We start from the raw sequence: 15,269 nt of genomic DNA, 5'->3' as shown, positions 1-15,269 counted from the left end.
TTATATCAGGATGGGCTCTGCAGTAAATAGGACTGGTTATATCAGGATGGGCTCTGCAGTGTATAGGACTGGTTATATCAGGATGGGCTCTGCAGTGTATAGGACTGGTTATAACAGGATGGGCTCTGCAGTGTATAAGACTGGTTATAACAGGATGGGCTCTGCTGTGTATAGGACTGGTTATAACAGGATGGGCTCTGCAGTGTATAGGACTGGTTATATCAGGATGGCTCTGCAGTGTATAGGACTGGTTATATAAGAATGGGCTCTGCAGTGTATAGGACTGGTATATCAGGATGGGCTCTGCAGTGTATAGGACTGGTTATATAAGAATGGGCTCTGCAGTGTATAGGACTGGTATATCAGGATGGGCTCTGCAGTGTATAGGACTGGTTATATCAGGATGGGCTCTGCAGTGTATAGGACTGGTTATAACAGGATGGGCTCTGCAGTGTATAGGACTGGTTATATAAGAATGGGCTCTGCAGTGTATAGGACTGGTTATATCAGGATGGGCTCTGCAGTGTATAGGACTGGTTATATAAGAATGCGCTCTGCAGTGTATAGGACTGGTATATCAGGATGGGCTCTGCAGTGTATAGGACTGGTATATCAGGATGGGCTCTGCAGTGTATAGGACTGGTTATATAAGAATGTGCTCTGCAGTGTATAGGACTGGTATATCAGGATGGGCTCTGCAGTGTATAGGACTGGTTATATCAGGATGTGCTCTGCAGTGTATAGGACTGGTATATCAGGATGTGCTCTGCAGTGTATAGGACTGGTATATCAGGATGTGCTCTGCAATGTATAGGACTGGTTATATCAGGATGGGCTCTGCAGTGTATAGGACTGGTTATATAAGAATGTGATCTGCAGTGTATAGGACTGGTATATCAGGATGTGCTCTGCAGTGTATAAGACTGGTTATATAAGAATGTGCTCTGCAGTGTATAGGACTGGTATATCAGGATGGGCTCTGCAGTGTTTAGGACTGGTTATATAAGAATGGGCTCTGCAGTGTATAGGACTGGTATATCATGATATGCTCTGCAGTGTATAAGACTGGTATATCAGGATGTGCTCTGCAGTGTATAAGACTGGTTATATCAGGATGGGCTCTGCAGTGTATAGGACTGGTATATCAGGATGTGCTCTGCAGTGTATAGGACTGGTTATATCAGGATGTGCTCTGCAGTGTATAGGACTGGTATATCATGATGTGCTCTGCAGTGTATAAGACTGGTATATCAGGATGTGCTCTGCAGTGTATAAGACTGGTTATATCAGGATGGGCTCTGCAGTGTATAGGACTGGTTATATCAGGATGGGCTCTGCAGTGTATAGGACTGGTTATATCAGGATGGGCTCTGCAGTGTATAGGACTGGTATATCAGGATGTGCTCTGCAGTGTATAGGACTGGTTATATCAGGATGTGCTCTGCAGTGTATAGGACTGGTTATATAAGAATGTGCTCTGCAGTGTATAGGACTGGTATATCAGGATGGGCTCTGCAGTGTATAGGACTGGTATATCAGGATGTGCTCTGCAGTGTATAGGACTGGTTATATAAGAATGGGCTCTGCAGTGTATAGGACTGGTTATATCAGGATGTGCTCTGCAGTGTATAGGACTGGTATATCAGGATGTGCTCTGCAGTGTATAGGACTGGTTATATCAGGATGTGCTCTGCAGTGTATAGGACTGGTATATCAGGATGTGCTCTGCAGTGTATAAGACTGGTTATATAAGAATGTGCTCTGCAGTGTATAAGACTGGTTATATCAGGATGGGCTCTGCAGTGTATAGGACTGGTTATATCAGGATGGGCTCTGCAGTGTATAGGACTGGTTATATCAGGATGTGCTCTGCAGTGTATAGGACTGGTATATCAGGATGTGCTCTGCAGTGTATAAGACTGGTATATCAGGATGTGCTCTGCAGTGTATAAGACTGGTTATATCAGGATGGGCTCTGCAGTGTATAGGACTGGTATATCAGGATGTGCTCTGCAGTGTATAGGACTGGTTATATCAGGATGTGCTCTGCAGTGTATAGGACTGGTTATATCAGGATGGGCTCTGCAGTGTATAGGACTGGTATATCAGGATGGGCTCTGCAGTGTATAGGACTGGTTATATGAGGATGGGCTCTGCAGTGTATAGGACTGGTTATATCAGGATGGGCTCTGCAGTGTATAGGACTGGTTATATGAGGATGGGCTCTGCAGTGTATAGGACTGGTTATATCAGGATGGGCTCTGCAGTGTATAGGACTGGTTATATAAGAATGTGCTCTGCAGTGTATAGGACTGGTATATCAGGATGGGCTCTGCAGTGTATAGGACTGGTATATCAGGATGTGCTCTGCAGTGTATAGGACTGGTTATATAAGAATGGGCTCTGCAGTGTATAGGACTGGTTATATCAGGATGTGCTCTGCAGTGTATAGGACTGGTATATCAGGATGGGCTCTGCAGTGTATAGGACTGGTATATCAGGATGTGCTCTGCAGTGTATAGGACTGGTTATATCAGGATGTGCTCTGCAGTGTATAGGACTGGTATATCAGGATGTGCTCTGCAGTGTATAAGACTGGTTATATAAGAATGTGCTCTGCAGTGTATAAGACTGGTTATATCAGGATGGGCTCTGCAGTGTATAGGACTGGTTATATCAGGATGGGCTCTGCAGTGTATAGGACTGGTTATATCAGGATGTGCTCTGCAGTGTATAGGACTGGTTATATCAGGATGGGCTCTGCAGTGTATAGGACTGGTTATATCAGGATGGGCTCTGCAGTGTATAAGACTGGTTATATCAGGATGGGCTCTGCAGTGTATAGGACTGGTTATATCAGGATGGGCTCTGCAGTGTATAGGACTGGTATATCAGGATGTGCTCTGCAGTGTATAGGACTGGTTATATCAGGATGGGCTCTGCAGTGTATAGGACTGGTTATATAAGAATGTGCTCTGCAGTGTATAAGACTGGTTATATCAGGATGGGCTCTGCAGTGTATAGGACTGGTTATATCAGGATGGGCTCTGCAGTGTATAGGACTGGTTATATCAGGATGGGCTCTGCAGTGTATAAGACTGGTTATATCAGGATGGGCTCTGCAGTGTATAGGACTGGTTATATCAGGATGGGCTCTGCAGTGTATAGGACTGGTTATATCAGGATGTGCTCTGCAGTGTATAGGACTGGTATATCAGGATGTGCTCTGCAGTGTATAAGACTGGTATATCAGGATGTGCTCTGCAGTGTATAAGACTGGTTATATCAGGATGGGCTCTGCAGTGTATAGGACTGGTATATCAGGATGTGCTCTGCAGTGTATAGGACTGGTTATATCAGGATGTGCTCTGCAGTGTATAGGACTGGTTATATCAGGATGGGCTCTGCAGTGTATAGGACTGGTATATCAGGATGGGCTCTGCAGTGTATAGGACTGGTTATATGAGGATGGGCTCTGCAGTGTATAGGACTGGTTATATCAGGATGGGCTCTGCAGTGTATAGGACTGGTTATATGAGGATGGGCTCTGCAGTGTATAGGACTGGTTATATCAGGATGGGCTCTGCAGTGTATAGGACTGGTTATATAAGAATGTGCTCTGCAGTGTATAGGACTGGTATATCAGGATGGGCTCTGCAGTGTATAGGACTGGTATATCAGGATGTGCTCTGCAGTGTATAGGACTGGTTATATAAGAATGGGCTCTGCAGTGTATAGGACTGGTTATATCAGGATGTGCTCTGCAGTGTATAGGACTGGTATATCAGGATGGGCTCTGCAGTGTATAGGACTGGTATATCAGGATGTGCTCTGCAGTGTATAGGACTGGTTATATCAGGATGTGCTCTGCAGTGTATAGGACTGGTATATCAGGATGTGCTCTGCAGTGTATAAGACTGGTTATATAAGAATGTGCTCTGCAGTGTATAAGACTGGTTATATCAGGATGGGCTCTGCAGTGTATAGGACTGGTTATATCAGGATGGGCTCTGCAGTGTATAGGACTGGTTATATCAGGATGGGCTCTGCAGTGTATAAGACTGGTTATATCAGGATGGGCTCTGCAGTGTATAGGACTGGTTATATCAGGATGGGCTCTGCAGTGTATAGGACTGGTATATCAGGATGTGCTCTGCAGTGTATAGGACTGGTTATATCAGGATGGGCTCTGCAGTGTATAGGACTGGTTATATAAGAATGTGCTCTGCAGTGTATAGGACTGGTATATCAGGATGTGCTCTGCAGTGTATAGGACTGGTTATATGAGGATGGGCTCTGAAATGTATGGCATTGATCAAATCTAAATGGCATCTGCAGAATTAGAGTATGCCAGTGTATTGTATTGTTTTTCTAATATTGTATTTTGATTTGCAATGTTTTGGACGGGTTGCAGAGTCGGCTCTTCAGTTATGAGGAGTATAACATTGGTATCTGATCCATATTACTTTTATGGCAAAATTACATGTTCTATGGTGTAGATGAGCGATCACTTACCAGAAAAGTTCCTTGTTGCCAGCATTGTAGTTAGAATGGCCCCCTATGGAGTTTACATAATGTTGATTAATGTAATGTCCATAAAGACAAGGGAACATACCAACACATGTAATAGGGTTCATACTCACTTTCAGCTTCCGGCGAGCATTGAACTTCTTGAGACACTCCACAGTCTCTTGTCTGTGCATCATTGAGGCCACAGTTGAGCGTTGCTATGAAGAGAGAAAAAAATAGCAAAAATGAAGAGACATCCCTATTAATATTTGCTGAGGCTATTCCACTAACATATATATATATTTATACATACAGTCCTGGTCAGCACAGATTGGCATTACTTACACAGACCCATGGGTGCTTGAGAGCTTCGTGTGCGGTTATACGCTTGGCAGGGTTAATGGTCAACATCTGGTTAATAAGATTCTTTGCCTCTGGGGTCACAGTGTCCCACTCTGGAGACGGGAACTGGAGGGAGAAATATATACAGTTTTACTTCTTTGCAGTGAGTATCTTCACATAATCTATGTGTACCTCATTTTTTCACCACCTTAAAGGGGTATTCCGGCTTTATACATCTTATCCCCTATCCAAAGGACAGGGGATAAGATGTATGATCGCAGGGGTCCTGCCGCTGTGGACCCCCACGATCTCGGTGCAGCCCCTCCCATAGACATGAATGGAGGGGTTGTGGTGTGACATCACTGGGAGCGTGGCCGTGACATCACATCAATACCCCTTTAAACAGTTCCCCTCCCAACCTGTAGCTCTCCACCTGTTGTAAAACTATAAATTCCATAAAGCCCTAAATGCCAAAGGCTGCCAGGGCAGGATGGGCATTGTAATTTTGCAACAGGTGGAGAGCTCCAGATTGGGGAGCACTGCCTTAGGGCCCGTTCACACGGAGTAATTCAAGAGGAATTTACTCAAGTAGTTCCTCTTGAATTCTCCGCTCCAAATTAATTCACATCTCCACTGCCCATTGACTTTAATGTTTTTTCCGCTGTCCTGTTCACACTGTGGAAATTCTGCTAGCGGGAGTCCGACGCTGAATTCCGTTCCGCTTGAAGAATGAGCATGTTCATTCTTCAAGCGGAATCCGCTAGCAGAAATCAATAGAAGTCAATGGTAATAAAAAATTCTGTCCGACATCGTTTTCGTGTGAAATTTGCGTGCAATTCACACGGAACTCGCGTGGAAATGGATGAAAAACCCTTTACTTCTTTCTCCCCCATTTCCGCGCGCAATTCCATGTGCAATTCCGTGCAAATTTTGCACGAAAATAAAATTCTTTTTTCCGCCCGTAAATTTTCCGCCATTAATTACTCTTGATTTACTCCGTGTGAACGCACCCTTAGAGTATTCTACAAGATGCGTGAGGATGCCCAATAACCTAATACCTACTTTATCTACTGCCTTGGTGACTACTATTTGAGTGCACACGCTATACAATGAAGAAGGCTTTACTGAAAGGAAACCTGAGAGAAGATGTCGTATGGCAAGCAAACATGGACTTAAAGTTCATAGTTTTACAAACTCACATCATAAGCTCCAGCTTTAATTTGCTGGTAGAGTTTGTGCTGATCTTCATCCCAAAATGGAGGATATCCAACCAAAAGAATATATAGAATGACACCTGTTGAGAAGAGGACAGAAAAGATTGTGGTTGTTCCCTTAAAGGGGTACTCTACTGGAAAATTGTAAATTACTTCTATTTAAAAATCTTAATCCTTCCAGTACTTACTAGCTTCTGTATGCTCCACAGGAAGTTCTTTTCTTTTTAAATTTCCTTTCTGTCGGACCACAGTGCTCTCTGCTGACACCTCTGTCCATTTTAGGAACTTTCCAGAGCAGGATAGGTTTGCTATGGGGATTTGCTTCTACTCTGGAGAGTTCCTAAAATGGACAGAGGTGTCAGCAGAGAGCACTGTGGTCAGACCGAAAGTAAATTCAAAAACAACTTCCTGTGGAACATACAACAGCTGATAAGTACTGGAAGGGTTAAGATTTTTAAATAGAAGTAATTTACAAATCTGTATAACTTTCTGGCAGAAGATGATTTCGAAAAAAAGTACCCCTTTAAGCCATTTTAATTCAAGTAAATCTGATCTAAAAAATCCAGTCCCAGTTCTCTAACCTGAGGGGGGGGGAGGGGTAAATGGACACTGGTAATGGCCAAGTTTCAATGGTCACTAGACTTTTGAAAAACATTTCAGAATAAGCTGCCGTGTGTGTGCACGAGGGGTAGCACTATTTGTGGCCATTATATACCTTATACATTTTCATCGTTTTCCCTCCATCTTGAATTATCAGTTATATCTGAGTTGGTGGATGATGACTAGTAGTGCTGGGCGGTATACCGGTATGAACCGGATTCCGTTTTTTTTTTCTCCCACAGTATGGATTTTTGCCCATACCGCTATACCGGTCGGGCCCCTCCCCCACCCTCCGGATGAATTGTAGAGCTCAGCGCTGCGCCCTCACTTGTCTCGGTGTGCTTCTCTGGCCCGATTCCGAGAGCGGAATCGGGCCACGGAAGCTAATCCATTTACTGTGTACCCCGCTGCGCCTGTCAGCCAGTGTCCCCGCGAGCACGATCAATCACCACCGCTAGCGGGATCCATGTGCCCACTAGCGGTGTCACAAGAATGCCTCCCGCGAGCACGATCGCTACCATCACCGCTAGCGGGGTCCCTGTGCCCACTACCGGTGTCAAATGTGCCCACCGCGAGCGCTACCATCACCGCTAGCGGGGTCCCTGTGCCCACTAGCGGTGTCAAATGTGCCCCCCACGAGCGTGATCGCTACCATCACCGCTAGCGGGGTCCCTGTGCCCACCCTGTGCTCACAAGAATACCGAGCACGGCTCTGTTCACCGTCCCTGTCAGCTCTCAGGGTACGGGAACAGATTTAAAAGCCTCACGCGCGGCTAACGTAGTACTGCGCAGGCACAGCACTACGCAAATAGCGAAGGGCTAACGTAGGCAGCGCTAGGAGCCTAGCGTTAGCCCTACGCTATTTGCGTAGAACTGCGCATGCGCAGTACTACGTTAGCTGCGCGCGAGGCTTTTAAATCTGTTCCCGTACCCTGAGAGTTGACAGGGACGGGGAACAGAGCCGTGCTCGACATTCTTGTGACACCGCTAGTGGGCACAGGGACCCCGCTAGCGGTGATGGTAGCGCTCGCACTCGCGGGGGGCACATTTGACACCGCTAGGGGCACAGGGACCCCGCTAGCGGTGATGGTAGCGATCGCGCTCGCCTGGGGCACATTTGACACCGCTAGGGGCACAGGGACCCCGCTAGCGGTGATGGTAGCGCTCGCGGGGGGCACATTTGACACCGCTAGTGGGCACAGGGACCCCGCTCGCGGGGTGGGGGGGGGGTGGCTTTTGGGGGTGGGACAGGCGGCAATACCGTGATACCGCGATAATAAAAAAAAATACTGTGATATTAATTTTAGGCCATACCACCCAGCACTAATGACTAGTTACTATGTTGTTTCCATACACTGCACACACAGAAAAGGAGATCTGGTACCTCTATATCTACATATGACACCTTTCAAAGCATTGAGGACATTATAGAGAATTATTCAGCAGTGTAAGCTGTGAATCCAGCAGTGGCGTGAGATCTAACACGTAGTAGAGTTTTTAGCATCTTCATTATATCTCTGTCTGTCTTTTGCCACTTCTCCTTTCCTTCCCCTTTCTTCCATAAACATCTATTGGCAGCTGTAATCTGATCCCTCAATGAGATGATTTTAAAGTCATTTGTAAAGAGTGAATAATGAGTTTTGAGTAGGGAGTGAGAAGGGGGAAAGGAGCCTGATAACTGGAAAACATTTTCTCTAATAATATATTTGACAGAGTTTAGTTATATTCACTTGTTCTATTGATTCATGCACAGGTTTTGAAAAGTTTGTGACAAGTTAAGTAGCATACGGCTGGATATGCTGCATAATCAATGCAAATAGACATTACACCATCCAAATATAGGTTGTGGTATTTTACGGAAATAGATACTAAGATAGATAGATATGACATAGATAGATAGATAGTAGATAGATATGATAGATAGATAGATATAGATAGATAGATATAGATAGATAGATATGATAGATAGATAGATATAGATAGATAGATATTAGACAAATATAGATAGATATAGATAGATAGATATAGATAGATAGATAGATAGATAGATGTAGATAGAAAGAAAGATAAATAGTTGAATTTTTCATCTTATAAAGTGCAGGATTTATTGGATTCGGTAACATGGCACAAACCAACCAAACAAAAAGAAAACATTTTGATCTATTCTGAACTAATTCTAAATGAAGCGAGGAGTACTCTCCATATAGCTCACTGTATCATAATGCCACAGTCACTGTACTTGTCTGCTTACCACATGCCCAAATATCCACCGGTTTTCCATATGCCTCTTTTCGGAGCACCTCCGGGGACAGGTACCCTGGGGTTCCAGCAAAGCCTGGCACAGAAAGAACACAATGAGCTGCCAGCAATTTATACAGAGAGTTGTGTGCCAGGGGACTTTGTCACGGATTCGTTTATGAGAACTGCTTTATAGTTTCAGAGGCATGAACACAACCAGCATCATTTTATCTAAATAACTTTGAGCAGTTGAAGGATTAAGGCAGATTAGTCAATTATCTGATAAATACCACGAGCAGGAAGCACCAAGTGTACCTGTCTAATCCACCAGTCTGGGAACAGGCCTCGCCCACCTGATTGGCATCACTCCCTTACATTATTGTGCCACGCCAGAATATTAAACTGATTCAATAAATGTAAAGAATATTACACAATTAATTGTCTGGGCCAGAATTTCAAGCTGGCAGAAAGTGTCCCTCAAAGCAAAATATTTGTAAAAAATCTAACTGGAAGATGGGCAGAGATGGCACAAGAATGTGCCCGCTCTTTTTGTAGTCCTAAAATTCGGTGCAATAGCCATAGCTCTACTACATACTCTCTATTTCTAAACAACCCTACCCGTACATGTGCAGTTATTCATGCAAGACCAGCTACCTCCATACCGTTATCTACAGTTCCTCTTTATACATGACTGCCTAAATCTCTAAAGAAAGAGAACTTCAGAAAGCTCCACAGGGAATGCCTATTCCTTTACACCATTCCCTTAACAATGCACAATAGCAGTGTTTCCCAAGTGCAGTCCTCAAGTACCCCCAATAGGTCACGATTTAAAGGGGTACCAGAAAGTTAAACAGATTTGTAAATGACTTCTATTTAAAAATCTTAACCCTTCCAGTACTTATCAGCTGCTGTATGTTCCACAGGAAGTTTATTTCTTTCTTATTTTATTTTCCATCTGACCACATTGCTCTCTGCTGACACCTCTGTCCATTTTAGGAATTGTTCAGATTAGGACAAATCCCCATAGCAAACCTATCCTGATCTGGACAGTTCCTGACATGGACAGAGGTATCAGCAGAGAGCACTGTGGTCAGACAGAAAGGAAATTGAAAAAGAAAACAACTTCCTGTGGTGCATACAGCAGCTGATCAGTACTGAATTTACAAATCTGTTTAACTTTCTGGTACCAGGTGATTTAAAAAAAAAAAAAAAAAGTTTTCCAGGGGAGTACCCCTTTAACCCCTCAAGGACCCAGCCCCTTTTCACCTTAAAAGGGTACTCCCATGGAAGCCTTTTTTTTTTTTTTTAAATCAACTGGTGCCAGAAAGTTAAACAGATTTGTAAATTACTTCTATAAAAAAATCTTACTCCTTCCAATACTTATTAGCTGCTGAATACTACAGAGGAAATGGCTTTCTTTTTGGAACACAGAGCTCTCTGCTGACATCATGAGCACAGTGCTCTCTGCTGACATCTCTGTCCATTTTAAGAACTGTCCAGAGTAGGAGAAAATCCCCATAGCAAACATATGCTGCTCTGGACAGTTCCTAAAATGGACAGAGATGTCAGCAGAGAGCACTGTGCTCATGATGTCAGCAGAGAGCTCTGTGTTCCAAAAAGAAAACCATTTCCTCTCTAGTATACAGACCCTAAAAAGTACTGGAAAGATTAAGTGAGTGCATCAGACATCACTTATCACTTAGAATTATATCACCTGTGAAAGACTAAGGGAATCCTAAAAACATGACCTGTTGTGGGTTCTTGAGGACTTGGTTATAGAAACACTGCACTATAGGGAAGTGCTCATTGGACTCTGACACCTACAGTTTTTCAGTAATCCCAGACATAACCCCATTGAACAGTCCATGAAGTTTAAAGGGTACCTCTCATCAAATAAATTTTTGATATATTTTAGATTAATGAATGTGGAATAACTTTCCCATAGCATGTTAATGAAAAATATGCTTCTTTCTATTGTATTTTTCCCAATCAGTCCTGTCAGCAAGCATTTCTGACTCATGCTGGAGTCCTAAACACTCAGAGCTGCCAGCCTGCTTTGTTCACAGCCAAACAGGCTGTGAACAAAGCAGGCTGGCAGCTCTGAGTGTTCTCCTTTGTGAACAAAGCAGACTGGCAGCTCATAGTGTTTAGGACTCCAGCATGAGTCTGAAATGCTTGCTGCCAGGACTGGTAGGGAGACCCCTAGTGGTCATTTCTTCAAAGTGGAAAATTAAATAGAAAGAAGCATATTTTTTTAATAACATGCAATTGTAAAGTTATTCTGCATACATTAATCTATAATATATCAAAAGTTTTTTTGATGAGAGGTACACTTTAATAGAAGTTTAATAGACAAAGCATTCTTTTTTAATCCATATATTGTGCCTACCCTTAAATGGCCAATTACTCCAGGCTCTGGGAATGTGGCAAGCATATTGAGGTGGGTCTATAATGTAAGGGTCTATAATATAAGCATCGGCCCAGAACAGTAGCTGTCCTAAAGCTTATGTGTTTTTTTTTTTTTTTTGCTATCTAGTATCAGAAAAATACTATATACTGTATATTTTCCCATCCAAGCGCAAATCCATGGTGTCAAATTCAGGACTTACCAAACCAGGCCTGCTGCTCTCCTTGCACTTCTATGGCCAGGCCAAAGTCTGCCAGCTTGACTGCAGCTCCTTTGCATTTGCTGGCAAGGAGAAGGTTTTCTGGCTGTTGTTAACACAGAGGTGATTAGAGACATTGACAAGATGGCACATTTTATAGTTGTCAGGTACAGTCACTTAGGGTGGATTAGGTGCCTTCTTTAAAGGTAACCAGACTTAAAGCTGAATGAAGGATGTTTGAGAAAATGATATTAAACAGCTTTACACTGCTTTGGTTTCACAGAAACCTTTCCCATAAGGAGGTCTGGTCACCTTATCTCTATTTCAATGCATGGTCTCCATCTCTGCTACCTGATGTTCCATAGGATAACACTGAAAATAATATCTTACAATGGATCTCTCTGTAGGTTCTATTAATGAAAAGGAGATATTTTATGGCAACAAGCAATTCTGTTGGGTAAGCGTGGGCATACTGTAAGGCCACCGGCTTAGCAGAAACCCCATGAATGTGATGGATGGATTGTAGACTTGGAATTTTCTATTGAACAATCAGTTTGCAGTTTTGGGGTGACTTAGAGAAGCTATTATAGACATGAATGATGAAAGGGTTAGGGCTCTCTGGCCATTGATGTTCTTCAGGAACGGTTGCATTGCCCAGCTCAACTCAACTTGGTATAGCACCTCTATTCTAGCTGGTAGGACAGGTAGCATTAGAGAGATGGTGAGCATACTGTTGCCGAGCAAGGGTAGTTTGGAAAGGATGGGGAAAATGATGGTGTGAATAGAGATAGTTTCTTTATCCTTTAGGTACAGGTATAAAAAGTGTATACATAAAAACTTTGCCATTAAATCACACATAGAAACATAAAATAAATATCATATTCCACAGCATGCCATGCACCCCAGCCTCAGATAGGGTAGATTCCCAGCCCGCACCGCCACATGCTATGATAGCCACAACTGATCCACCATCCACAGTGTAAGCCAGATACAACCCCCCACCAGCATGCAGGGGGACACTCCCAGGACAGGCGCTGTATTGAAAGGCGAGATGGGCAATGTCCAGCCTGACATGCAAATGGTAAAGAAGATGGCATGGGGGATATAAAACTCACCTTCAGGTCCCTGTGGACAACCCCCATTTGGTGGCAGTGGAGGACTGCTTCAAGAATCTGCTGGATGCAATGACTGCGTGCAAACAGCAGGGGGGGCGTTAGTAAGGTCTGTGTGCTCCCTGCTAGCTGATGGAGGAGGGGAAGGGCAGGAGGGGAAGGAGGGGATGCCTGCCAAACAAAATCAACCATTGCAAAGGATGGGGTAGAACCCTTTTGTCCCAATAAGGATGTGAATTTACCATTAATGTTTACTTTGTTCTTCCATCAAAACACAATACACTGGTCAGATACATTTGACTATTTTAGCTATGATCCCCAAAGTGCTCTAAACAAAGGACACTAAATTTCCTCTAGAATATGTCAAAAATATGTCCTATTCCTAATAACATTTTCACTATAAAGCTGGACTCTAACAATTCACAATGCAGTTTATAGACCCAAACAGAGGAGTGGATACAAAACAAATGTATTTCTCCTTCATTTTGGAAACATTTCTTGCTTTAGTCAGTGGCCTAGGTAGAAGAGAGGGGCTCATACAAATATGAGAAGAGCCCTCCATTATACTGCTTGGCTTTTCCTCCTTGGATAGCATGGTTTGGTACTTGCATCTCCCCACAAGGTCCTTTCCATGTATCATAGATTTCAGTTCTAACCCCCTTTATTTCCTACAAAGTAATTCCTATGGAGTAAGGGGAGTCCTGCACAGGATCTGACAACCCATGTAGAATGGATCCACCAGAGCTTGGCCCCCTCTGTCCAAATGTGTGAATGGGAGTGCGGAATCCCATAGAAGTGTATTGGTCTTTCATTTGAGGCGGAATTCCGCTTGCAGAAATTCTGCCATGTGAATAGACCCTAAAGAACAAATGGCTTGCTTTTCAGCATTGTTGCAAACAGGGATCTAGGCTTTGCAGCTATGTTTTTTTGGACCCCCCTAACATGTTCTATCATTTAAGGAGGGGCTGTCCTGTTCCTTGAAAAGAAGCCTTCAAAGCACCATTGTCGTCTATGGGCAGTAACAGGTATTGTAGCTGTCACCAGTATATTTTGTCCAAGCAGCATATTATATTCACAGGTCTACTACGCTATGCGACCATGTGGCACAAAATAAATATTGGGCAACACGGTTAATAGCAACCAACGGACTGAGAGGTCTGCCACCTCCCCCTGACCCACTCACCAATGACTGACAGCTGCTGTGTGTACAGTCTCTGGTGAGGAGGGGTGGAAGGCACAGTAACTATGAAGTGGACCAGAAATATGCCCCTGTGCACATCCCTCATACCTCAAACCTATATGGAGATATTTTTTAAACTGTCTTATTATTAAAGCTTTTCTTTGTTGCCCATAACAACCAATCAGAGTTCAGTATTCATGTGGCATATTGCTCTGGTAAAATGAAAGTGGAGCTGTGATTGGTTGTTATGGACAACACAAATTCGTACAATAAGAATCCCTCTTGGTTTTATGGCCAGGCCTTGTTGCCCATAGCAGCCAGAGTTCAGCATTCTAAACTGTATTGGAACTATTGATTCTGATTGGTTGCTATTGACAACCAGGCCACTTTCAGTATAAGGACTGTAGGCCGTGACTTCCCTTTACACATATAACTGGTATAAGTTGTTAGGATATAATATTTTTACACCTTATTTTAGTGTGGGATTATGTATTAAATGGGAGTACACTTGGGACGACTGACGTGGAAAAGGACTTGGGAGTTTTAGTTAACAGTAAATTTAGCTGTAGTGACCAGTGTCGGGCAGCTGCTGCCAAGGCAAATAAAATCATGGGGTGCATCAATAGGGGCCACGACAAGGAAATAATTCTACCGCTGAACAAATCACTAGTCAGACCACACATAGAATACTGTGTACAGTACTGGGCACCAGTGTACAAGAAAGATATAGTAAAAAACACAGAGAAGCAGCGTGTAAAGATAAACAATTAATAAAGTTTTATTGAGAATTTTTTTTTTTTATAAAACATACATATTGCAAATGAACACCATGGTTCACCAAATATGGAAGACATAAAAGGAGACACAGACAGGACACTGAAAATATGGAGGTGGGCGCTCACTCAGAAGAAGCCTCCGTGGCGAAACGTCGGGTTTTGGCGGTGTGGTTTTGCTCCTCTGTACCACTTGGTAATTATGAAATGCACTTTGTTCTGATTTCATGTTGTTTATTTGTTGTACTGTTTACAACATAGCAGCACCTTAATTATTCATACTTCTGTAATGCACTTTATTATTATTTATGTATTGTTATACTAATACAATACAGTTGAGTGAGCGCCCACCTCCATATTTTCAGTGTCCTGTCTGTGTCTCCTTTTATGTCTTCCATATTTGGTGAACCATGGTGTTCATTTGCAATATGTATGTTTTATAAAAAAAAAAAATTCTCAATAAAACTTTATTAATTGTTTATCTTTACACGCTGCTTCTCTGTGTTTTTTTTTACATTTGTCTTATGCGTGGGATTCTTCACCTTATTTGGGGACCCCTGTGGTTTATTGAAGAAAGATATAGTGGAGCTGGAGAGGGTTCAAAGACGGGCAACCAGGGTAATACGGGGAATGGGAGGACTACAGTACCCAGAAAGATTATCAGAATTAGGATTATTTAGGTTAGAAAAAAGATG

The 15,269-nt window shown here is 43.1% G+C and overlaps 1 protein-coding gene across 14 annotated transcripts in view; it reads right to left on the bottom strand.

Moving 5' to 3' along the window:
* Positions 1-15,269, bottom strand: part of CAMK2B (calcium/calmodulin dependent protein kinase II beta) — a 150,378-nt gene that overhangs the window by 30,207 nt on the left and 104,902 nt on the right. For 10 of the 14 annotated variants that reach the window (XM_056571262.1, XM_056571270.1, XM_056571271.1 and 7 more), the window contains exons 6-12: positions 12,625-12,697; positions 11,513-11,615; positions 8,917-9,000; positions 6,051-6,145; positions 4,855-4,977; positions 4,644-4,727; positions 4,516-4,558 (exon numbers count right to left, since the gene is read on the bottom strand). In XM_056571262.1, the coding sequence (XP_056427237.1) occupies positions 4,516-4,558; positions 4,644-4,727; positions 4,855-4,977; positions 6,051-6,145; positions 8,917-9,000; positions 11,513-11,615; positions 12,625-12,697 (605 nt within the window). The remainder of the gene's footprint in view (positions 1-4,515; positions 4,559-4,643; positions 4,728-4,854; positions 4,978-6,050; positions 6,146-8,916; positions 9,001-11,512; positions 11,616-12,624; positions 12,698-15,269) is intronic. The other 4 variants (XM_056571263.1, XM_056571264.1, XM_056571266.1 and 1 more) reach the window with 1 other exon arrangement.

The sequence above is a fragment of the Hyla sarda genome, chromosome 4 (genome assembly GCF_029499605.1).
Source record: "Hyla sarda isolate aHylSar1 chromosome 4, aHylSar1.hap1, whole genome shotgun sequence".
Classification (NCBI taxonomy): domain Eukaryota; kingdom Metazoa; phylum Chordata; class Amphibia; order Anura; family Hylidae; genus Hyla; species Hyla sarda.
The sequence above is the reverse complement of the archived record's forward strand: the minus strand, read 5'-3'. Positions and strand labels throughout refer to the sequence as shown.